The 23112-nt window shown below is 46.4% G+C and overlaps 1 protein-coding gene across 1 annotated transcript; it reads left to right on the top strand.

Moving 5' to 3' along the window:
- The first annotated feature begins 2626 nt into the window (after positions 1-2626).
- SHE (Src homology 2 domain containing E) lies at positions 2627-22126 on the top strand. Its single transcript, XM_077156304.1, has 6 exons — positions 2627-3221; positions 5352-5478; positions 13461-13751; positions 15646-15802; positions 16247-16366; positions 17747-22126. The coding sequence occupies exons 1-6, from the start codon at positions 2652-2654 to the stop codon at positions 17931-17933; spliced, it is 1452 nt and encodes a 483-aa protein (XP_077012419.1). The 5' UTR covers positions 2627-2651; the 3' UTR covers positions 17934-22126.
- The last annotated feature ends 986 nt before the right edge of the window (positions 22127-23112 follow it).

Genomic DNA, 23112 nt, shown 5'->3' with positions numbered 1-23112 from the left:
CAGAAAGTCGTAAAGAAATCCTTGATCAGGATGGTGTGTGCAAGTTGAGAACAAAGAAGATACTAAGGAAGGCTTGTCACCACGCTAGAAAAGAAGTGATCCTGAGCCAGAAAAACCAGAGATTTCTCAAAATAGTACATGAACTCATGGAAGAAGTGAAGAGCGGAGAAGAAATTGTTTCAAATACACTGTACTCGCTGAAATAAACACTGCTTTTATCAGATCAACTGGACATAGATGACTTTTTTTTAGTGACTCATGATTTGTGCTTTATTGATGCATTTAGTTTTTCTTTCACATACTGAAACATTTTGAATATACGTTAAAGCTTTTGACCTGGGCAATGCTGTCATTTGTCACTAGCACTTACGAAACCTGAGAGATGTCTTTTTCAGGGAAAAAAAACCCTGACAGATGTAGATCCAAATAATCCAATGAAACGACATTATTGATATATAATAAATTATATTAAAATGTTTGGGTACAAAATCATTCTTCCATCCTGTGAATAAAACCTACTTTTCAAAACATTTTTTTAAATAAGTATTAAAGGTGGTGTTGCCATATGACTCAGCAATTCCATTCCAGGATACTATTCAAGAGAAATGGAAAGACATATCCCCCCAAAAAGGTCTGTATACAAAAGTTCATAGCAGCATTATTCTTCACAGCCCAAATATGAAGACAATGCAAATGTCCATCAACTGATGAACAGATAAATAAATGTTATATATCCATACAATGGACTATTACTCAGCAATAAAAAAAGGAATGAAGTACTGATACAGGCTACACCATGGATGAATCTCAAAAATATGATGCTAAGGGAAAGAGCCAGACACAAAAGACCACATACCTATGATTCCACTTGTATGAAAGGTCCAGAATAGCCCTATCTGTAGACAGACAGTAACAAGTGGTGGCACAGAGCTGGAGGGAGGAGAGGATATTGATAAATGACTGCTCATGGTTACAGGTTTCTTTTTGGGGTAGCCTACAGATCGTGGTGATGGTTACACAGTTCTGTAAATATACTAAAAACCACTGAACTGAACACTTAAAACAAGTGATTTCATGGCACATAAATTATATTTCAATAAAGCTTTTTTTTTTTAAAAGAATGGCTGCTGTGAGTTCGCATTTCTTCCTCACAAACTGCTGTCCACACCAAGCTAGGTGGCTGGGTTGTTCCACTCCCGGGGCTTGTGTTTAAGTGTTTGTAACGTGTGGCGTGAGACTCTTGTACCAGGTTTAGTTTTTTAAATTTTTAAAAACGCTTCGAAAGGGAGAGGAGTTGGCAGAGTGTCTTTTACTGCATCTCCCATGTGCACAGATTCTGGCGTCTGCTGCCATCAAACCCACCAAAACTTCGGCAAGACGCACCTGGCCCAGGAAAGGAACGAGCTCAGCGCCCCTCCACCGCGGCGTGGAAATGGAGGGAAAATGTGTGTGCGTTGGTGTGTGTGTGTGTGCGTGTGTGCGCAATCTCTACAGCTGCCTTCACGGACCCTGCCCCCGCCACCCCTCGCCCAGCAGCCTGGGGCCTGAACCCACAAAACATACCTCGCCGGGACTACGTGCGCCTCTCCCGCAGCCTTCGCGCCTTCTCCCCTCCGCCCTGCGTCTCCTGGGGGGACCCGCAGGATACGCGGAGCAGCGCGGCTCCTCCGCAGCCAATCCCCGTCCGTCCGCGACGCCCCGGCGGGAAGAGCGGGATCCCTGCGGCGCCGGAGCGGTGCTCCCGGGACCCAGGCACTGAACGCGTGCGGGAGCGGGCGAGCGCTCCTCTGCGCCCCGGGCTCAGTCGGCGCCCCCAGCAACCGCCACCCCACCCCACCCCCAAAAAAGTTTGCAGAATGAGTAGAGAGTGAGCGACCCAGGCCCGCCCGCTGCTTCAGGGGCGGGGGGCGGGGGGGCCGCCTTGATGGGACTGGAGGGCTGCACGTGGCGCCGTGCGCGCGGGGGCTGGGAGCGCGCGGCCGAGGCGGGCCCTGCAGACGGGGAGTCAGGGCAGGATGGGGGGCCCTGTGCTTGCGGGGCGCGGCCAGGCAGCACGTGCCGATGTTGCCGCCGTCTCCCGAACACGCGCTCCCGGCCCCGCCCCTCCCCGAGGTGGGGGTTAGCGGCCGGCTGTCCCCAGGCGCTGTCCCCCGCCGCCCCCGGATCTGGGCGGGAGGTGGCGGGGCTGGGAGGCGCCAGCCCCTGAGGGGAGGGGCGCACCGAGGGGATAGGAGGCCCCGTCCGTCCACCGTCCGTCGCAGTGCGAGGGACGCTTCTGCCGCCTCCGCTCCGTCCCCTCTTGTCCCTGGCAGCGTGGGAAGGGCTGTCGGGGGTCTTCCGCGGACCGGGCCACTCCCGCCTCAGGAGGAAAGAGCTGGGGGCAGCCCCCGGCGCCCGCCGCCTCCGGAGAGCCGTGGAGCCCCGGGCCGTGCCGGCGCTGAAGACGAGCCCGGGCGGGGCCCCTGCGCGTCGAGCCTGTCGCCGTCCGTGTCCGGAGCGGCGGTGCGCGCCAGCCCGCTCGGCGCCCCGGGACCCCCCGCCCCGGGCCGGAGAGGCCCCACCCTGCCGGGCGTGGGCGACTGCCGGCCGGGGCCGCGCGGAGCTGCCCTCGCGGGGCCTGGCCGCGGCCTCCAGCGCCCCAGCCCCGGGGAATGCAGTGGCCCCCGGCCCCTGGCGCCTCTGCGTGTCTGGGCTGGGCCTCCTCGCGCGCCTGCTCCGCGGCCACGACGCTCCTGAGCCGCGCGCCCCTCATGGCGGCCAAGTGGTTCAAGGAGTTCCCCCTGAACCTGAAGACCGGCGGCAGCGGCAAACTGCGCAAGAACTCGGAGGCGGGCGGCGCCGGGCCCACCCCAGGCAAGGGCCGCAAGAACTCGGCGGCAGAGCTGGGGAGCGGCAGGGCGGGCGGCGGCGGCGCCCCCAAGGACAGCCGGCTGTCCCGGGAGAGCCTGCAGGGGCTGATCCAGGCCGCCGCGGGCAAGGGTCGCAAGAACTCCCGGGCCACCGAGGAGGAGTCGCACCGGGGCGCAGCCAAGAGCTCAGGCTGCAGCACGTACATCAACAGGCTCATCAAGGTGGACACTCAGGAGAAGAACGGGAAGGGCAGCTATCCCAGCAGCAGCAGTAGCAGCAGCAGCAGCAGCAGCTCTTCCTCCGCGTCCTCTTCTCCTTCCTCCTTGGGCCCCGAAGCGGACAAGGGCAGGATTGCTAAGCAGCAAGATACGGTAAGAACACAGCCCCCCTTGGACGTCCTGTCCCCTAGGCAAAGCTAGCGGGAGGGGAGCATGGCGGAGCTGCTCAACCACAGGCTTCTTTATGTCTAAGAGAAAGTGAGGATATTAAGGTCCTTTCCCCCTCTAACATTCGATGACTCCTAAGTGCCCAGTTAAAATCAGTAGATTATTTTTTTAACCTTGAAAAGAAAATCCCATTCTAGGGATGGGGAACTTTGCAAAATGACCTTTCCATTTACTTTTGTTACAGTTGTAAGATTGTAAATTTTACATTGTAAATTCAATGTGCCTGCTTTGTTAAAGTTGATCCCCTTATCGATGTGGTTTAATTTTGACATCCAGGAAAGTTGCAGAGCTAGGTTCGTGTATAACTTTTCTCCTTCTTGAGCATCTGGAAGGGGAGACTCCAAAGTGTAAGTATGGATTTCAAAGCTTCACGGAATTGGTTGGCCACCCCCGTGAGATCTCCATCATTCTTTTCAGTTCCACCTAGTAGAGAGCTTCTCAGAGCTCCAGGGACACCCCCAGAGTACAGCCCTTTCATTCATCCCGCAAACATTTGTTGAACAGCAGCCATTTAGGATAAGGGACAGAGGGTTCCAAGGGCTGTAGGGAATATAGAATATGACAAGGAAATGCCCTTAAGGAAATTACAGATCAGGAAAGAAGGTGTTTCCTGGTTCTTACCCACTGGAGGTTTTCTGGGTGCTGTCCAATGTGGGGAAGTCAAGAAAAGGAGTGTGAACACGTGAAGGGACTCACTCCACTCTTACAGGGAAGAATTGGTGTTTTAATCTGCTCTCCTGTGTGGAAGGAGAGAGAAGAGCTCAAACTGGGCTTTCAGACTCTGGTGCAGGCAATCACCTCCTGTCACAGTAACTCCAATTTTCTTCTGCCCAGACTTAAAACACACACTGCCTGCTTAGATCAGGTCCCAAGTCCATAGCACACACCATGTGTGTCTGCACTGGGCAGTGCTCTCCCTGCGCCAGGCACTGAGGGGAGAGCTGCGGAAAGATGGACAGTGACCCAGCTCAGATTTTGCTTGGTGGTCTACGTGGCTGCCTGACCAGATGGTAAGCTTGAAGCTGGGCTTTACGTTTGTCACCAGACTTTGCAAACACACTGCACACAGTGGGTGGTCAAGGAGATCAGACTGGGTGACTGAGTGCAGTCGGGTCCTCTGCGTTGGCTGGCTGTTTTTTTTCATGGCTGTATCTTCAGGCTGTCTCAGCTTCTGTAGGCCAGCTCCTCCAGGCTGTTCCCTCCCCCTCGCTTCTCCCTCGCCCAGCTGAATTCTTCGGGCGAACTCTTTGGAGAATGTCATCGGAGATTGTGGAGCAGGGCTCAGAGCTTCCTTCCTGATGAGGATTCTCAGACCTCCCATATCAACACTCAGCTGCGGATGAGCAGGATGGTTGCACACATACCAGCCCTCCAGAACCTTTCTGTTTGGGGAAAGAATAGGTGCTTTCTGACAGGAGCGTGGCTTCAGGCTCTGTCCATCTGAACTGGAGCCTGTGCGCATCGGTCTGCCCATGAATTATTCAATCTAGGCTACTACAGTACCGTGTAGTACATTTCTCGTTTATGAAGCCTGTTTCTCTAGAGCTGCTATGAATTCCTGGAGGACGAGAAGCAGGTCCTGGGTTTATTTTGACTCCCTTGTGGTGCCTAGGCTCTGCTCGGTGTTTACTGGGTGATTGACTCGCCATGGCTGCATCGCTCAGCTCGTTAGAGTTGGAAAGACCAGAGTCATGGAGTAGGTGGCAGGCCAGGGCTCTAGAGCCATAGACACACACCCCTCATGCCCCAACCCTGCCACCCTTTAACCCAGCAAGTGCTTTATAGCTTGGAGAGGGAAAGGGAGATTGAAAGAATCACGGGGACATGTAAAAGAGTTTAGGTGAATTGTTGTAAATCAAATACACTACCAAAAAAGAAAAACTCAGAGTTTGTCCAGCTGGATGAATAACATGTTCCAGAGCAAAAGCCATCCAGAATTGGTTGGAGATTTTGACCTCTCTTCAGATCTGCAGGAGACTTCAGTAGCCATTTTGATATGATTGGCATTTTAGTGTGTGATAACCTCAGCAACTCCCCTCTCTTGTTCTTCTACAGGTCATCATTTTAGAAGACTATGCTGACCCCTATGATGCCAAACGGACAAAAGGGCAAAGGGATGCAGAGAGAGTGGGAGAGAACGATGGTTATATGGAACCCTATGATGCCCAGCAAATGATAACAGGTTAGTAACGAGGCGCTGCTTAATAGGGATTGAAATCTTATATATGGAGCCTAGTAAAATAATAACTTCCATCTGGTTATCGGATGAAGTGATTCAACCAGATTCTGCTGACCGGAAGAAACACAAATTAGACCCCAAAATAACTTCAAAATATCTCATAAACTTTTTTTTTTTTACAATTTTTGTATTTCTTTTTTAAATTTTAAATTTTGCAGGTTTTTCTAATTTTAGGCAAGGTGACACTTGTGAGTTTGCAAATCTGCTCAGAATGTGATACTCAGATTTGAGATTATTTATAATCTTGGTCACTTGCAGAAGCTTTGACAACTGTAATGGAAGTCATAAATCTGTGCCAAGAACAAGTACAAACTTAAAGGATTTTTAACTGTTAAGAGATGCAGACATGACATGATCTGCTGTATTGTACAAACAGTACGATGTTGGAGCAAAAGAATTAATTGCTAAGGAATGATTACTAATCCCTGATGTGAACCAAACCATTTAAGGTAAACCACCTACTGCCAAAGCCGATTAATCTTATAAATTTTCAAGGCAGAACGATTTCAGCTTGTGAGCCGTCACAAGTAATTGCCTTGTCGTTTCGGTGTCACACTTTTCTCTTATATTTGTATCTTTTAAGTTTGTGTCAGCGATATTTAACTAAAAACATAAACTAGTTATTTAGGTTTATTTGTGAATATTAAATTATTTATTCATAAGTTTTCCTTGGACATTCTCTGATCCGTTATGAAAAATGTAGTTTCTGAATGCTGCCTCAGGAGGAGCCTTGCTTCAGTGTCATGGGTTTCATGCTGAGGGAAGAAATAATCGGTCACACATTATAAACTTTGTCCCTTCTGTTAGGAAACATTTGAGAAGCTGTCAGGCTCGGTCCCCACATGCACAGTCTCAGAACTGTTGAGCGGAGGAGTGACTGTGGCACCCTGCGAGGGTCAACACAGGCTTCAGGACACAAATGCACTGCAACAGGAAAGCAGGGTGCTTCCTGCTTCTCTGCTCACAGAGATAAGACCTTGCATTTGGGGAGGGTGTCCCCTGGCCAGGCTGCTACCCTGAGGGTCACAGGACCACGACCCCTAATGAAATCTGTGAATGAAAGGAAATGAAAATGAACATTGTCAGAATTTTTTAAATATTGGAGATTTGAAGAGAATAGGGAAAAGTATTTAATTTCATGTAAAATTGAGGAAAAATATTCCTTTAAAAATACTTAATACTTAATTTTGATCTACCTTGCTTTGTCCTTTGGTTTTCAGTCCTCTTTTTCCTCTGTAACTGGATTAAGTGATTTGTCTGCACTTTACCTGCTGTTTGTGGAGCCACACTGTTAACGTGGAAAGTGCTGTGCTGTTTTATAAATGAAAATATCTTCTAGGTGTGCAGGGGTAGTTCCATGGTAGAATTCTTGCCTGCCATACAGGAGACGGGGTTCAATTGCCAGCCTGTGCACTTCTCAAAAACAAACAACAACAAAAATAAAATTCAGCAAATGGTGCTGCAATAATGGGATACTCACATGGAAAATGAATGAAATGTGAACCCAGCCATTCAGCATACAAAAAAAAAAAGAAGAATATATCTTTTTTTTTTTTTTTTTGCATGTATTCTCTGTAAGAGCTCTGTAAACTGGGGGGGCTGTAATACCATCTCACCTGTTATGGGTGTTGGGGAAAACAGGACAAGATCGAAGAGACTCTGATCTGTCTCTGCTCAGAAGTATTTTAAGAACAGAGCAGAAGTGAGAGCCCTGATCTTTCCCTCTAGACTGAGTGGTCTGTCCCCTATGCCAAGTGCCTCAGGACAGATATCTGAGATGTGTGACAAAGCATTTTAGACTCATACACATATGTAAGGCATCCTTCCACTCAGACTCACAAAGAGAGTTGTATTCAAAAGTCAAAATTGTCCAACATGAAACAGATGTCGTAAGAATAGCTAGCATTTAACATTTGAGTTTATTAAAGTTCCAGGCTCTGTTTCAAGCTGTTTACATGAATAAATTCATTTAAGGATAAACGATTAATGTATTCAAATTGGTGAGTAAAATTCAGATTTGTCAAAAATGTATATTGCTAACTTTTTATGTTAGTCTAAGTATACTTTGTTTTTCACTTTTATAAAACATTGTATTAGCGGATTTTAAAGTTGTTTCACTTGAAGTATCATGTCACAAAGCCCCTTCTCAATGTAGAAAGCATGCCTCAACTTAGCCACCCATACATTACACAGCTGGGCAGAATAACAGGAAGTGAGTTTATCGGATGTTGGAAATAAAAGATTTGCTGCCGGGTTTTTTTTTTTTAACCTTTTACTTTTTTTGTTCAGTTCGTTCCTTGTATACTTGGTTGTCAAGTACAAGTGCAGAAATTTTCCATATTTATTGGAAAACCTAAGGGATTTTTTGATTTTGCAGTTCTGTACAAGATAGGAACAGTCCCGATGAGTATGATTTAATTGTGGAGCACCTAATCTCTTTAATGACTTTTTATAGCTGTGAAGTGGGGATAACACACCTGATTTTAACACTATCTTGGTGTAGAGAATACTGTTCAGGATGTTATTTTATATTCCTACCAGGGAGGTATTTATTCACCCAACAGATACATCCGAGGCATTTATTTACCCTGTGCTAGGCTTGTGCGAGGCTGCAGGGAGTAAGCCTGACGTGGCCCCTGCCCTTAGAGACCCCACAGTCTAAGGAGGAAAACAGTCTAATGCCAGCAAAGAAGAGAATAAGTCACTGCAGAGTGTGCTAGAGACTCAGGAGGGACAGATCTGCATCAGGGTTAGGGAAAAGAGGAAGAAAAAGAAGCTGAGAGGAGTTCATGAGTTTCCTGTGGCCACATAAATGTGGGGTAGGAACCCCAAGTCCCTGGGTCTCCCCAAAACCTTTATGAATAAATTCTCACTTAGATTTAACCAAAGGAGTTTTTCATAAAAAGATGTACTATGAATATAAGGCAGTTTAGTGCAAACCTCTTTATTGTCTCTTTGCTAAATTAGCAGGAACATTTTAGCTGGAAGAATTAGCAGAAATATTCTACATAATTTAGCACTGTAAGTTTTAACCACCAAATTAAAACTTTAGTACGTTGGAATGGTCTTTAGATGTTCCCTTAGACACTCATTGGGCAGTAAGAGAATTCCTTCCGCAGCTGGGACCATACAGGCTACATCATGCAGCCGAGTGCTTGTTGGGTGCCAAACTTTCCTACTTTAACAGCAGCCCAGTGCGGTCGGTGGGTTTTGGAAGTCTCTGTCTTACTTTGAAGAAACCAAGGCTCATAGAGATTGAATAACTTGTCCAAGTTCCATAGTTGAAAAATGGAAGGTACCAGGTCACCCAGGAACTTTGATTTTAGCTAACAGCAAGTGTTTTGGAAGGCTGTTTAAAATTTTTATTTTTGCCTCCAAAAGTTTTGTGGGCTTGTTAAAATAGTCAGCTCTAAAGGAGAACATCCTTGTGTCGGTCTCCCTTTTTAAAAGTATCTATTATTGGAGAAAAAAAAAACAAATAGAAGATTTTTTCAACCTGTCTCTACTCCCCACATTATACTTAAAATTTCAGGGTTTCTGAATTATATCAGCTTTTGATCAGCTATTTAGATTTATTCAATATAAGAAAAAATTAACATAATTTTAAATTGAAAGCCTGAGCATTAGTAAAAGCTGTAAGAAAGTGTTGCCCAGCCCTGTTTCTGATTCTAAGAGGGAAATAGTCCACAGGTGTGTGTGGTTCTAAGTTTAATGTTTTAGGAACATTATGAAACGTGTTAGGGAGAAAGGTGCCTTCTTTAGAAATTTTAATTGTTTCACCTGAAACCTTCCTTTTGGGCATCAGGTATGGTTTGGTAAAGTAAGCAGGGGCTCTGCAGTGAGGAGTAAATGGCGCCCCCAGTGACCCCTGCCTGGCCGTGGCCTGTTGGTTCAAGTGGGGCCGGTGCTCTGTGGGGTCCGAGGCCTGGCGGGGACACTGGGTATAACCCGCCAAGGACACACCCCCCCAATAGTGCAGCCATCCTGTAGACACTCCAGAGAGAGAACTGCATTTTTCAAAGAAAGTTCTGGACAACTGTAAGAGCACTCTTCATCGCTAACTACAGTTGATTTCATAAAACAAAGTCTTCCTGTTCTGCTGTGGTTTTAAACAGGTACAGCATGGCCACATACAGCTGGAATTGGGAATTGAGAAGGGGAAACCTTGGGCCGGCATTAGGTCTCACTCCAGCCACTTGCAGGTTCTCACTGATGGGGTCAGTGGTCAGCTCCAGCCCTGGCTGCACATGGGTGTTTATCTGCAGCCCGCTGACTGCATTCTGTTGTCTGCTGTGGTAAATGGCCTCTATCGGCAGCCAGGGTGTAGCTTCCTCTTGCCATTTCCTCCTTCTCAGGCTTGTTTCCTCTCAGAGCCAGCCCTGCACGTCAGGATCTATTCTCCCTGCAGGAAGGTCGGCTCGCAAGCCCGCCATTGTTTCTGTTTCTATGGCGCCTCAGGTTGGGGGCCGCCAGGTGTTGGAATGGACGGGGATGTTACTCCACTTGAAGGGGTGGGGGGCCCTGTCCTCAAACCCGTTTTCCCCCCTAATGGAACATTGTTCCGTTAAAAAGATGACCCTGCTTCGCACATCTTCTCCCAACCGCTGGACTGGCTAAGGAAGGAACATTCTCAGTTTTATGCTTTCCAGTGTTTTTTTCAGAGCTGTAAGTGTCCACTAACTGTCTACAAGGGAGGAAATGCCAGGACCTCATCTCAAAAGTAAAAACTCAAACACATGTAGAACTCAAGCTGCTAATCACTGTAAACTATTATATAACACAAATGTATTGAAATTTTCTCGTGAGCAGGACTTCTGTCATAAGGCTGGAATAAGCTCTTTTCCTTTTAGTGCAGCTGGGATGAAACTGAGGTGGGGATCTTGGGGGAAAGTTCTCTCGCCTGTGCCAGAAAGTCTAAGCTGATTGTTTTGATCAGAAACCTAAAAATTCTAAATCCATCCTTTGATCTCCTTTGTGTTTTCTGTTTCTTTTTTCGTAGTTCTATAGAAAAAAATTTTTTTAAAAATATCAACCTTATCTTAATTCACCAAGAGCAGAATGTGGTTTTGTTTTTTTGCTTTCCAGATTGAAAGTCTGGAGGCTTGGACCAGAGTTGCCGCTCTGCCAGTTCCTTGCATGACTTGAGACGCTGCCCCCAGCCTCCACAGACCTTTCCAGACCTGGGGGGGAGGGGGCGAGTGGGGTGATTCTTCTGGCACTCACATTTTGACTTGAAGATGTAGGAAGTACCCTTCCCCTTGGGATGGGGGTAGCAAAGGCAAGATCAGCTCTGGAGAGCAGGAGGAACTGAGATGGAGCCTCTGGGAACCCAGGAGGCATGTGAATGGTTCTCAGACTTACGTGCTCATTAGAACCTGGGACCAGACCAGTTAAGACCAAGCTCTGCTGGTGGGACCCAGGGTCAGTCGTTTGTAAGGCTCCCCAGCTGAGGTTGTGAACCCCTGTGATTTATGGGATTAAGAGTCAGCTATAGACAGGAGCCCCCTTCCAGGAGAACTTGCCCTCACCCTGTAAATGAATTTTTGCCCTTTTGAATTGTGTCCTGATTTTAATAACCTTTTCCTTGAATTTTTCATGTGCCATGCCTTCCGTGTTCTGGAAGTCTTTCTGAGTTAATGATTTTTCTCCATAGAGTGTCATCATGTCCATTTTTAAGTTACCCATAGAAAGTCTTTCCTGACCTCCTCTCACTGTTCTTTGCTGTTGCTTCCTCTACCCTTCACTCTTAACTGAAGAAGTCCCAGGTTCTGCCACTCATCTTTCCTTTCAATCTATCCACCTTTTCTCTGGTGATTGCTTTCATTCTCATGGTATTAACAACTATCTATTTTTTATTTTTTTGTACAATTCTTTGATTTGTTATCTCTGACCAGCTCTCTGCTGAGCTCCAGATCTGCTTTGTCACCTGCCTGGAGAAGTTCTAGAGCTCCTTTCCCTCCTTTATCCTCCCAGCCAGCCAGCCAGCCAGCCGACCAACGAACCATTCTCTAGCACAGTTATGTGCCCTGCGAGACATGGTGGTTCCCGCCCTTGCAAAGTCTCCACAAATAGAGATAAATCCAGTGCCCTGCAAGAAGTACAAGGTGTGAGAAGGTTGGCAGTGCAGCGTCCCCCAGGGGGCAGAGAGATAATCATCTCTGGAGCAGTGGGGAAGATTGGGGGGAAAGGCTTCTCCAGAAGGAGGAGATGCTGGATTAGATTTTACAGGATTGAAAGGTCACCCGGACACTGGTGAGAATAAGATAGTGGGCAGGGAACTTCAGGAATTCTGTTTGGTTAGAGCAACAAGTTGATTTATAGGGGACAGGGTCAGGGTTGTGAAGAAACTGGAGAGGGAGGCAGTGATCTGGTTATGGAAGGTCTCCCATTCCATACTAAGCAGTCTGCACTTTGTTAGTTGATGAAGTGTTAAGTAATGAAATAGGTTGTTTGTGGTTAGAAACGCCTTCCTTGGCCATAACCAGGTGGGAGACAGATTCAAGGCCACCTCATGGACATTTAGGAGAACTAAAACATGATGCTTCTGTAGCCCCCTTCATGGTAGATAGCACCAGCTCTGGTTGTCCAGACTGAGTCATCTTTGACTCTACCTGCCAAGGTTCCCAGGCCCCAAGCTGCTCAATCCTTAGACACTGCCAGTTCTTTCCCATTGTAACTGGCTGGCTGACTGGCTGGCTGTGGTTATTTAGTTGATTTGCATCAGATTTTTCATCCATTTCAATGCCTTAGCTCAAACCATACCTTTCTGGCAAATTCCATCCTGTGCATTGTGGTTGGAGTTATCTTACAGTGAAACACAAAGATAACTGTTATCCCATTGAAAAATGTATAATCATTCTCCATTGCACATAGAATAATCTGAACTTTTGGTCCTTGCTTTTAAAACTTCTACATTTCAGAGCCCCCGCATGTCTACTTTCCCGATTGTTTCTCCCACTGCTGCTCCCCTCTCCTCTCCTGGCCTCCTGGCCTCTAAACCTATCTCTCAGCTCATCCTTATGGGAACAAGCCCTTTACAGTTCCCTCCCCCATATCTTTGCTCATACAGTTTCCTCCACTGGAAGTGACCTTCTCTATCAAAGTCAGCTCATCATCCATTTCCCAGCTACCTGGAGTCAATCCAAATGTAGTAGTTAAGAGTATGGCTGCTGCAGCACAGCCTCCCACTTTTGAATCCAGAGTTTACCACGTATTATTAAACCTGGTTTAGGGCAATTTCCTTCAGCCCTTGTGCATCTCTCTTTGGTAATCCTGGGAAAATAATAGCACCCAGCTTGTACTGTGATTGAGAAAGTTGCAATGCACTCAGAACAGTGTTTAACACATAACAAGCCATCGGTTAGTGTTGGTTGTTGAGTGATTATTTCATTGTTGTTTTCCCCACAGCGCCTCTTTCCCTTTGGTTTAGTAACCTGGCAGGTTATTTGTGAATGTGTCTGGCTTCTCCACTGTGTTGAAACTAACTAGGAGTCAGCTAATCTGTCCGGTGCACATAAATATCTTCCTTCAGCGAATGTGGCTGAATGCTATAGTAAACAGTCAGCTGAGTTTTATTAAAATACTCTGAGCTTTACGCCCCAACAATGCACAGACTCTGGAGGTGAATTCAACTGAGAGCAGGCCAGGGCCAGGAGCCGAGGGCCGGGGCTAGGAGCCCCAGCCCATCACCTCCCCAGAGCACCCCTGCCTGTGCGGCTGGGTGGCATTGCCCTGTGCAGACAGTGGGAGGGAGGGAAATCAGCCATGAAGGAGCCATCTCCGGGTCCTTTGCCACCTCCAGCTAGCCAGTCCCTTGGAAGTGAGGCCGTAAGTCGGTTTATTCCCCGGGCTCTCCTAGCACGTTTTCTTTCGAAGTCTTGCGTTCAAGCATGTTGGGCTCATTTCACCCGCCTGGATTTTTTCAGAAATCCGAAGACGAGGGTCCAAAGACCCCCTAGTGAAGGCTCTTCAGCTGCTCGAGGGCCCCTGCGAGCCTGGGGACGCCGGCCTGAAGTTGGAGGCATCGGCCAAGAGACGGGGCTCCAAGGATCTCCTGGGGAAGGCGCCGCAGCTGTACGACACGCCCTACGAGCCAGCCGAGGGCGGGAAGGCGCGGCCCCCCGACGGCAGGCTCCCGGAGAACGACGAGCGCCCCGCGGCCGAGTACGAGCAGCCGTGGGAGTGGAAGAAGGAGCAGATCGTGCGGGCGCTGTCAGGTGAGGCCCCGCGCTGCCCCCCACCGCCCTGCCGCCCTGGCTGCCTTCCCTCCGGTCCTCCCTGCAAGCATCTTTTCTTTTGCAAGGAATTCTGACATAGAGAAAGAAGAATTTGGCCGTGGTTGGAAGGCTAGGACTGAACTTGAGCTTTTAATAGTGCATTCCTTTTTATTTTTTTACTTTTAACTTTTTATTGTGGTAATATATCTACAACTCACAATTTCCCATTTTAACCACTTTTAAGTGTACAGTTCAGTGGTATTAATTACATTCACCAATATCCCCAATTTGTCATCACCTCAGTAAGGAGCTGTGCACCCATGAAGCCACAGCTTCTTCCCCTTTCCTTTGTTTTTTCTCCGGCAAGGCACCTCTGTTTTTCCCTGCTCTTTGCGGTGTGCTGCCCTTTCGGAAATGGCTTAAATGACTGCCAGAAACACTTACCCGCACATAGTACATTTATTTCCCCACCCCAGAAGCTATCAGATTGGGAGCAGCTTTTTCTAACTCTTCCTTGATGCTCCCCGTCAAGTCCGTTAGAACCCTGTTTATGAGACGGCACTACTGGGTAAACTGGACTACCAGGAGAGGTGGTGGGAAAGCTGGGCGAAGCTGGTTTATTAATTTTGTCCCAAATCCTCCTAAAGGACTCAATTCTTCAAGGACGAATTTTTCAGATAATTCAAGAGAAAGTTGATAAGTAGGTGGTGGTTTGTTATAAAAGGTAATTCCCTCTCCTGCTTCTCCCAGGACCTTGTTTTTCTCCTTGCCTGACCACATAACTTCTTTTAACTTTGATAAATATGTTTAAGGGCATCATTTCCCTTTAACAGTAAAATCAGGTTTGCAATTGAAAGTGTAGCCAATGTGAAGGGTTCATAAAGAAGGCAGTGTATTTGATAGCAAACATTTTACTCAGTTTTAGTCTCATTTTCAGCAAATCTCTCTGGCCTCCTGCTGTTTTCCTGCTACAGTGCTAAGTGCTTCTCATTTTATCTCTTTATCTTCTCTCCGGCCTAGATGGCTAACTTAGTTTCCTGGCTGCTAAAACAAATCCCATACAATGGGTTGGCTTAACAGCAGGACTTTATTGGCTCACCATTTTGAGGCTGGAAGACTTACTTCCTCCCGGATTGGCATCTTCTGGCTGACTGGCAGTCTTCAGGGTTGCTTGGCTCTCCTTTACCTGGCAGTGCCCACAGGGCAGTATCTCCTTTCTCTTCCGGCTTCGGTGGACTTGGCACCCTCTGCTCCCGTGACTTCTCCTTCCTCGCCCAATTTCCTTTGCTAATGTGGCCTCAGCCATGTCTGACCAAGGCCCACTCTCCGTTTGGGCACACCTTAGCATAACATCTAGGAGGCCCTGACACCCACAGGAGGCAGGATTAGAAGGAACCTGGACAGGTTTTTTGTCGGGGACATAATTCAGTCCCCAGTAATGACGTAGCATATTTTATGGCATTATCCAATAGTTGCTCTTCCTGAGTCAATTTTTCTTCCTGTTCTATCATTTCATAGCAAAAACTATTCATTTCATTTCATAGGATATTTATTTCCTGTGACTATGTTTATTCATTCATTCTAAGAATATTAAAACTAGGAATTTTTGAAGAGGACTTGTGGAAATATATTCGTTTGCTCTCATATTCTAAAACTGTTTTATAATGGCAGCCGTCTTCCAGAAGCAGTGGCTTTATGTGGGCTGGTGGCCATGGGCTCACATGTCAGAGGCAGCAGGGAGCTCAGCCGGCCGGCCCTGCAGTGTGATGCGGTTCGCCGTAGGGGGGAAACGCCTCTTCTTTTCCTGAGCCGAGGAAGGGGCAGAGGTTTTGTCTTTGGAGTCTGTGTCAGCCCCTTCAGTGCCCTCGGAGGTTAAATGGAGCCTTCCTTCCAGTCCAGTTTGAAGGGTCTGAGCGACCTGCCGTCAGGGAGGAGGCAGCGAGGCAGCACCACCGCCAGAAGAGCTGGACCCAGAGGATCCTGAAGCCAACCCTGTCCGACCACGGTGATGGGGAGCGCGTGGACCCGGCGCTGCCCCTGGAGAAGCAGCCGTGAGTGTCCTCCGCAGGCGCTGTCATCGGCCGGGGCTGGGAGCCGACTGGTGGCCGAGTGTCGGCTGGGGGCGGGCGCACCCTGTCCATTTCGCACCATTATTTTGTTCACGAAGCCTCTCCTTCCCTGGGCGGGGCTCGCGTTCAGAGCCCAGTGCATTTGTGCAGGATGGAAAGCACATTGCATCAAGCAAACTTTATTCTAAGTTCCGTTCTCCTCTACAGAGTGAAAAAAACCTTTAGTGACACTAGCCCTGTTAACTCACTCTTGTATGTCTGATCAGCTTTGCGCCCCAGGATGGCCCAAATCTCCGTTTTAGTCTGCCCTGAATGAGGGGAGGGATCTAGTTCAGAGTGTCAGGCATCCACCAGGAGCTCCTTTCACGAGGCCTGTCTGGATGTGTGCTTTGTCGCTGATGGCAGTCCCCTCTCCCCACCTTCCAGTTGGTATCACGGTGCCATCACCCGTGCCGAGGCTGAGAGTCGGCTGCAAACCTGCAAAGAAGCTGGTTACCTGGTTCGAAATAGCGAGTCAGGAAACAGTAGGTACTCCATTGCACTGAAGTAAGTATTGACGCCCCATCGGTTTTCCTGACCCCAAGAAGGGAGCGCCCTGTGGCAGCCTTAGTTATTCTGAGGGCATGACCAGTCAGAACAGACATTGTTTGAAGGTGGTTCGCAAAGGTGTATATTGCAAGCAAATAAGATGCATTTGCTTGGCCAACAGAATGAGAAAGGCTCTGAGTAGATGCAAAATTGCTGTTGGGTCAGCGCCTCCATGTCTCCTATGATGATGAAGGTCCTGTTTCACCTGTGTGTTCGCCGATTTCTCCCTTTCCTTACTGAGCTACAGTAGCCCCTCAGTAGAGAATTCATGATAAAAAGAATCACTGATAATAGGATAGTTCATTCGTTCTTCTGTTATTCCAAAGTGTCTTGGCCCTCAATAAACCAGATGCCTTGATTGTCAAAATGACAAGGGCAGTTTTGAAACCAGTTTCTCCTGGTGAAGAAGGAAGCACTGGGGCGGTGCATCGGTGGCTCAGTGGCAGAATTCTCACCTGCCAGGCTGGAGACCTGGGTTTGATTCCTGGAGCCTGCCCATCCCACCCCCACCCAAAAAAAAGAAGGAGGCACTGGCTTGCCTGTTGGCCCCCATGTCTGCTCATATACAGAAAATGCACATTGCTGGAGGCCTGGTGGAGTTTGGAGCGTGGAAATCCTCTCTGCTCTGCGAGTTCAGTGGTGCCGTATTGAGGATCATTGTCAAGAGCCCTAAGGCGTTTCCTTCCTGAGGAAGCTGAGCCCCTGCAGCTGAAACAATCAGGCTGGAGGGGAAAGAGGCGGGGGGAGCAGTAAGGTCCAGAGAGCGAGCTGGGCCGGCAGATACACAGTCCCAGGAGTAACTTTGCTGTGTTTCTGAAACTGGGGCTTGTGAATTAGAACTTGCAGCCTTCAGGGCCGGCTGTCATCATATTCAACCAGGAATGGTCTTTCCAGATGTGGGAAGGAAACAGTTCTTATTTATGTGTTTGTTGTTTTAATTCACGTGCTCCTTTTTGGTGGAAAGGAGGAGGAGACCCTACACACATCCTTTCAGTCGTGGTGGGGAGGGTGAGATTAAACCCCACCTTCACGCCGGGTGCTTGGGCAATTATGGAGCTAGCAGGGACTTGGCTTTTTTGTTTGTTCATTTTCTTTTTGGTCCAGTGCCTGATGCCATGTGGGTATTAAGATGACACATGTTTAGCCAAGGGCTGAAAAAGCCTCTGGGAGCTCCTGCTGGAGTGTTAGATGGTGAATGCATTTCTGTTTGTATTGGACAGTTCCAGGAAGAAAGGAGAAACTCTCCACCGACTGTGAATGTGGCTGGGATTGTTTCCAGTGGGGAGGGACCCCCTGCTCCCCCATTCATGTCTCCTCTTTGGTTTGGTTTTGTTCCAGGACCAGTCAAGGATGTGTCCACATCATAGTGGCCCAGACCAAGGACAACAAATACACGCTGAACCAGACGAGCGCCGTGTTTGACAGTATCCCCGAAGTGGTACACTATTACTCCAATGAAAAGTTGCCTTTCAAGGGGGCAGAACACATGGCCTTACTCTACCCCGTGCAGAACAAGCTGCACTAAGGTTCAGCCACCACCAGCCCCAGGCACGGGATGAATGGGGCATCTCAGGCCTAAGAGGGTAGCAGCACCCAGCCAGCGTCACCGCGGACAAGGCTGGACATCTCCTTAACAATTAGTAGGAAGTGGGAGTCTTCATTTAAAAGTCAGTCTTTGGCCCCGAACCCGTTCCATGACCCTTGCCTCCTGAACTGTCCTTTCTCCTTGCTAAGTAGTTCTATAAACAGCCATCATTATTTACCTTTTGCTCCACCCAAGAATAGGGTGTCCTGAACAGGGGGTGACCCCAGGAAAGGGAAGTCAGGGGTTCAGGAAGGATTACAGATCTTTCTTACCCTGGCTTTGTCGTGGCTGTGGGATCTCCAGAAATGTGCTAGTTTGTTACCTGGAATACCTGGTCTCTGAACAAGCAAGCATAAAAATCACTTTGGTGTGCAGTCTTACTTACTTGCATAAGACAGTAAAAAATGATGGCACAACCAGAAGAGCGTATCGTACCAGACACCTTCTTGGGGAAATGGAGGGATAGAGGAAAATGTTATCAGTGGGGGTCCTGGAGGAAGCTGTTTCTACCCTTAAGTGCCCTAGTTCAGCTCTGGAGTCCTTGAAAAGTCACAATTTTAGGGTCTGGCAAAAGGATTATTTGATTGATCAGCCTTCTAAGAAAGTTTGCATTTTTTCTATGTCTGTGAACTTTTTCCTTATTTTTCAGCAAATCAGTGATATAAGCATAAATATAAAGGAATATGCCCCCAATTTTTAAATTACAGATATAATTAAGCATCAACAGCACTGTTATAATTTGAATTTTAAATGCACAACAAAAATTTCATTTCCAATTTTTTAAAATCTGAAAATTTGCAAAGCTCATCAACTTTTATTGAATAATTTTACAGAACTTCTGATCTCTTTTGTTTTGTCTCTGTACATTTTAGTTGTTCTGGGGTTATTTTTCATTTTTGTCCCTAAAAGTAGATTTGCTCTGTATTTTTAGCAAGTTAAATTGCTCAAAATTTAGCAGTCTGGGATCTGATTGTATGAAGTGCAAAATTCTGTTGTTCCACGCAGAGCAGACTGGTTCACGTTGGTACAGAAATATCTTAAAAGATGAGGTTTTCTGTACTACTGCTTAAGATATTCAATTAATATTCATAGTTATTGTTACCTTTATGATATATCATGAACTTATACTGCCAGTTTACTTACTGTGAAGAAAAAAAAATACAAGGAAATGGTATACTGTGAGAATACTATGATTGAGTGGCTTTATCATTGAAACTGAGCAGATGTTTCTGGAAGGGGTTCAAGATGCAAATGTGCTGACTGCCATCAATGAAAAGTTAACTTTTGTAGCTTCTTTTAAACTCATGAAAAAAGTTGATTTGGTTAGTTATTAGGGAAGCATATCTTTCTAATTACTAGTTATCATTTTACTATTATGGGTTAGAGGTTATTAAATTTTTGCTTTTTATTCAGTTAAAATCTTAGCCAAAAGATTGCATGATCTTTGATTTTTTTAATCTGAGAGGAATTTTTTCTCACTTGGAGCGCAGTGATTTTGTTAATAAAAAGTGGCATGGTTTTGTCTTTTAAGCACTGACAGACTGTCTGAAATGTGGGTTGGTTTTTGTGTACTGTATCTCTAGAACGAGATATTTCTCTGAATTTGCAGCATTCATAGTTTCAGTTCCGTTCAACAAGTATTTATTATCTTCATATACAAATAATTCATTGTGTTAAACTTATTTTTAGTTCAACATTCTGTAAACGAAACCTTATTTTTTACTTATTCTGCAGAGGAAATCCAACAGTTATCCTAATTTTAATGAATGCTAAAAGCTTTATAAAGTTTTTCTTGGTGCACTAACAGATTTTTGGCCCATACCCAGCAATTCTGATGAATGTATAATGAAATAACATTTTGAAAGCAGAGCTGATACATTCAGTATTTATTGAGCTTCTATCATGTGCCCAGTATTGTACCTCCTTTTAACTGCTTTTCTGTTACAATCAGGCTGTTTTCTTTACACAGTTAAAAGTGGAGGAGCTGTGGCGTTTATGCCACAGTCTGGTTGCTTTATAATTGTACAAGCACTGATAAGAAGAAATACAGTAAATTAGTGGAATGGGGGTTAGGTTGCCATTTTCTTCTTAAGTTGTGAAGCTGACAAAAGCCAGGGTATTCGCAGCTGGGGTTGGCGCAAAGGACCGTGTGTTCTAGACACAATTAGGTCCATCCGGGCCCCGAATGGCTTCCTTGTCCAGCCTCCTGGACTGAAGAAGCCCTGTGCCCAGTTTCCTCTCAGCTCTGAAGGCTTTGCCTTTTTATCATTTTTACCCTGATACAGATATTTTCCCTGTAGTCTTAATGCTTTTGAGCTCATTCCCTCTCCCAGGATATTTCCTGGTTCTTTCTGGAGAAATCAAATTCTTCTAGAGAATTTCATCTTCACTTGCCTTGAATTTAAGCACCGGTAGGGCTTGCGGTGTTTGCATTCTCTCGCCTTTAGCACACCCCGTTTTTAAACATCCTCAGCTCCTGGCTTCTGGGTGAGTTTGTTTAGTTGGTTAGTTTCAGGTATGAAAGAACAGAGGGTAAAGGACATGTCTATTTGCTTTATTCCGTAGCTGCTTCTCTCAGGATGGATTTCCACCGGTGGGGTTGTGTGCATTTAAAGTAGGAATAGAATCATGAAGAAATGTTAATATGTGTAAATAACAAAAAGGTAAATGTGGATATGCCTGCTCTCTTATGGGACAGGAATGTCCTTTTAAGTTATCCAGAAGACTTTCTGAAGAAGCATTTAAACAAAGAACCTTTATTCTTTGCTCTTTAAAGTCTTGTACTTGAAATTGTGGTTGGTTTGTTGGCCTCTGCCTGAGGAGGGGGCGGGCAGGTGGCCTGGAGGACAGCCAGGTGCTTTTGAGGCAGGTGGGGAAACAGTCCTAATTTGTAGATTGGCTTATTCATTACTCTGTTATTGGCCATTATTGTTGGGTGCATCTCAATATTTTAATTCAGAAGAGCAGCTGTGCATGTGAGATACTAGTTGCTTTTTAAAGAGGGCAACCTTTCTGTTCTCTGCAGATGCCCCCTTTCACTCAAAGGTGAATGCCTCGCTTTTTTTCAGTTGAGAGGGAAAAACAGGGATGTCTAGATTTCATCTCTCCTCTCTGTACAAGGGCCCTTGGAACAGTTAGCAGAATCTCATTGATACCTTTCTCATAGATCTCTCATTCATTAGTTGAGTCTTATTTTCTATAACCAGGACCACTTTGGCTCTGTTAGCTCTTTCGAATCACTCTCCTTTTTTCATTGTCTCCACTGGTTGTGTCTCACCGACTTTGACTTAGAGAACTTGGCCAGCAGTGGACGTTCTCTTCAATTTTTCTCTCTTAATTTCTGACCTTGTGTGAAGAAGAGATGGGGTCTTACTGCCATCTAGTGGAAGGAGAGCAAACTGCAGCAGGAAGACCAGCTGCGGTCTTAAGGAGTCAGTGCCTGAGCCACGTGTCTAGAGAGATGTTAACCCTTTCGGGGTTTTCTAAAGGATTTCTGATACCATCCATAATGGGGGGGAAAATGATGACACAGTGGTTTCCATCTTGAAATTTGTCCTTTCCTTCGAAAAGGGTGATTTACACACCTAGTACAGCAGTCATCGCGAGGCCCCTGGAGAATCTTAAACTGCATTTTCATGACTGTGCCAGCATCAGTAATTGAGACAGGCATCACGTTTTGTCACGTGCTTAACCATGTAACTGTTTTGTCAGGGAGCTTAACATTTAAATAATCGTTTTGAAATAATCAGAGTTTTAACTTTTAAAAATTTTTGAAGATTTTGATTTAATTTTGAAAATTAAAAAAATTTTGAAGATTGTATGTAATATAAGTGCCTAGCTGTAGTGCTTTAGTTATTTATGTTATATCAGAAACATGTTATAACATTTCTGGATGCGCTGCAGTACCCTGCAGTACCAGACATCGGCTGCATGCTCTGAAGATGGTTTACTCTGAAATGTAACTTCAAATAAACCTTATTCCAAGAAAATTAATGTTTTTGCTTAATGATGTTTAAGAATCACTGCCCTTCATAGATATACTTGCTGTGGTTACAGTTGTAGCAGAGAGGGTCAAGAGCATCATTTGTGATTATTGTTAATGAAATGTATAAATAAACCATGATTGAATGTCACCAGCAGTCCTGATCTTTATTTTCTCTCAGCTCACCATTAGAGCTCTTCTATGGCATTTTCCTTTCCAAATAGTAATAGAAGTTTTGCTCTGTTTCATTGGCCCAATCTCCTGAGTTAACTAACAGTTACTGCATTTGTTCTCACCCCTAAATAGGTATGAGAGTTGTAACTTTGTTTTTGTTTTTATTATTGTTTGTTATTAATGCAGATGTCCCATCCCATCTATGATGGGGGTTAATACAGTAAGTCTCCTGTGGAGCTTGGACAGCTGCATATATTTTAAAACCACCCACATTATTCTGGTACACGGCCATGGTTGAGAGCCAGTGTTAGAGGCTACTGTGTAGAAAGAAGCCAGTACATTTGAGATTTGGGGAGAAGGGTGTGGTGTGGATCCCTTTGGCACCCACTTTTTACTTTTCATTGGGCGTTTATATAGATGGCCGCGAGGGGGTACAAGGGCCTCGAGCGCTTCCCCATCTGTGGTTTGCAGGAGAGGAAGTTCCGGTTGAGAAATGCGCACCCACAGGGGCACTGAGGGCGATGGTTTTCAGCGTGCAGATTGAACGCAGACCGAGCCCGGGGTTTGGGTGTTGACTGCTGAATCCGACCTGTGAAAGGCGAAGACCTGAGTCACGAGAATGAGCTCTCGCAGGGCACTGGTGCTGCTAAACAGGCTTTCCGTAAGCTGCTAGCTCGTTTTAACGCACCCTGGCTCCCGTGGGTGAGGACAGTGGTGCTTGGAACCATCTGGGATGAGTCACAGAGTAACGAAGTGGCAGAGCCCGGGGTGCAGCCCAGGGCTGCTTCTGGGGTCGGTTCTACTCGTTTTACCCACACTTTCCCTTTGAGAGGGAGTCCCTTTGAGGCCTGGAGACGTCTTCACGATTAAAGAACATCATTGGTCACGCTTGCGGAAGTAGGGGGTAGACACTAACCAATTATTCCTAGCAAGCAAATAGAAAACAATGCTTAAAAAAAAAAA

The sequence above is a fragment of the Tamandua tetradactyla genome, chromosome 4, assembly GCF_023851605.1.
Source record: "Tamandua tetradactyla isolate mTamTet1 chromosome 4, mTamTet1.pri, whole genome shotgun sequence".
Classification (NCBI taxonomy): Eukaryota; Metazoa; Chordata; class Mammalia; order Pilosa; family Myrmecophagidae; genus Tamandua; species Tamandua tetradactyla.
The sequence above is the reverse complement of the archived record's forward strand: the minus strand, read 5'-3'. Positions and strand labels throughout refer to the sequence as shown.

Bases quoted from the DNA above. Each gene is read 5' to 3' on its own strand.
- SHE (XM_077156304.1), top strand. From the start codon at position 2,652: ATGCAGTGGCCCCCGGCCCCTGGCGCCTCTGCGTGTCTGGGCTGGGCC. The intron at 3,222-5,351 runs GTAAGAACACAG...GTTCTTCTACAG, and splicing joins TTGCTAAGCAGCAAGATACG to GTCATCATTTTAGAAGACTA. The intron at 5,479-13,460 runs GTTAGTAACGAG...GGATTTTTTCAG, and splicing joins TGCCCAGCAAATGATAACAG to AAATCCGAAGACGAGGGTCC.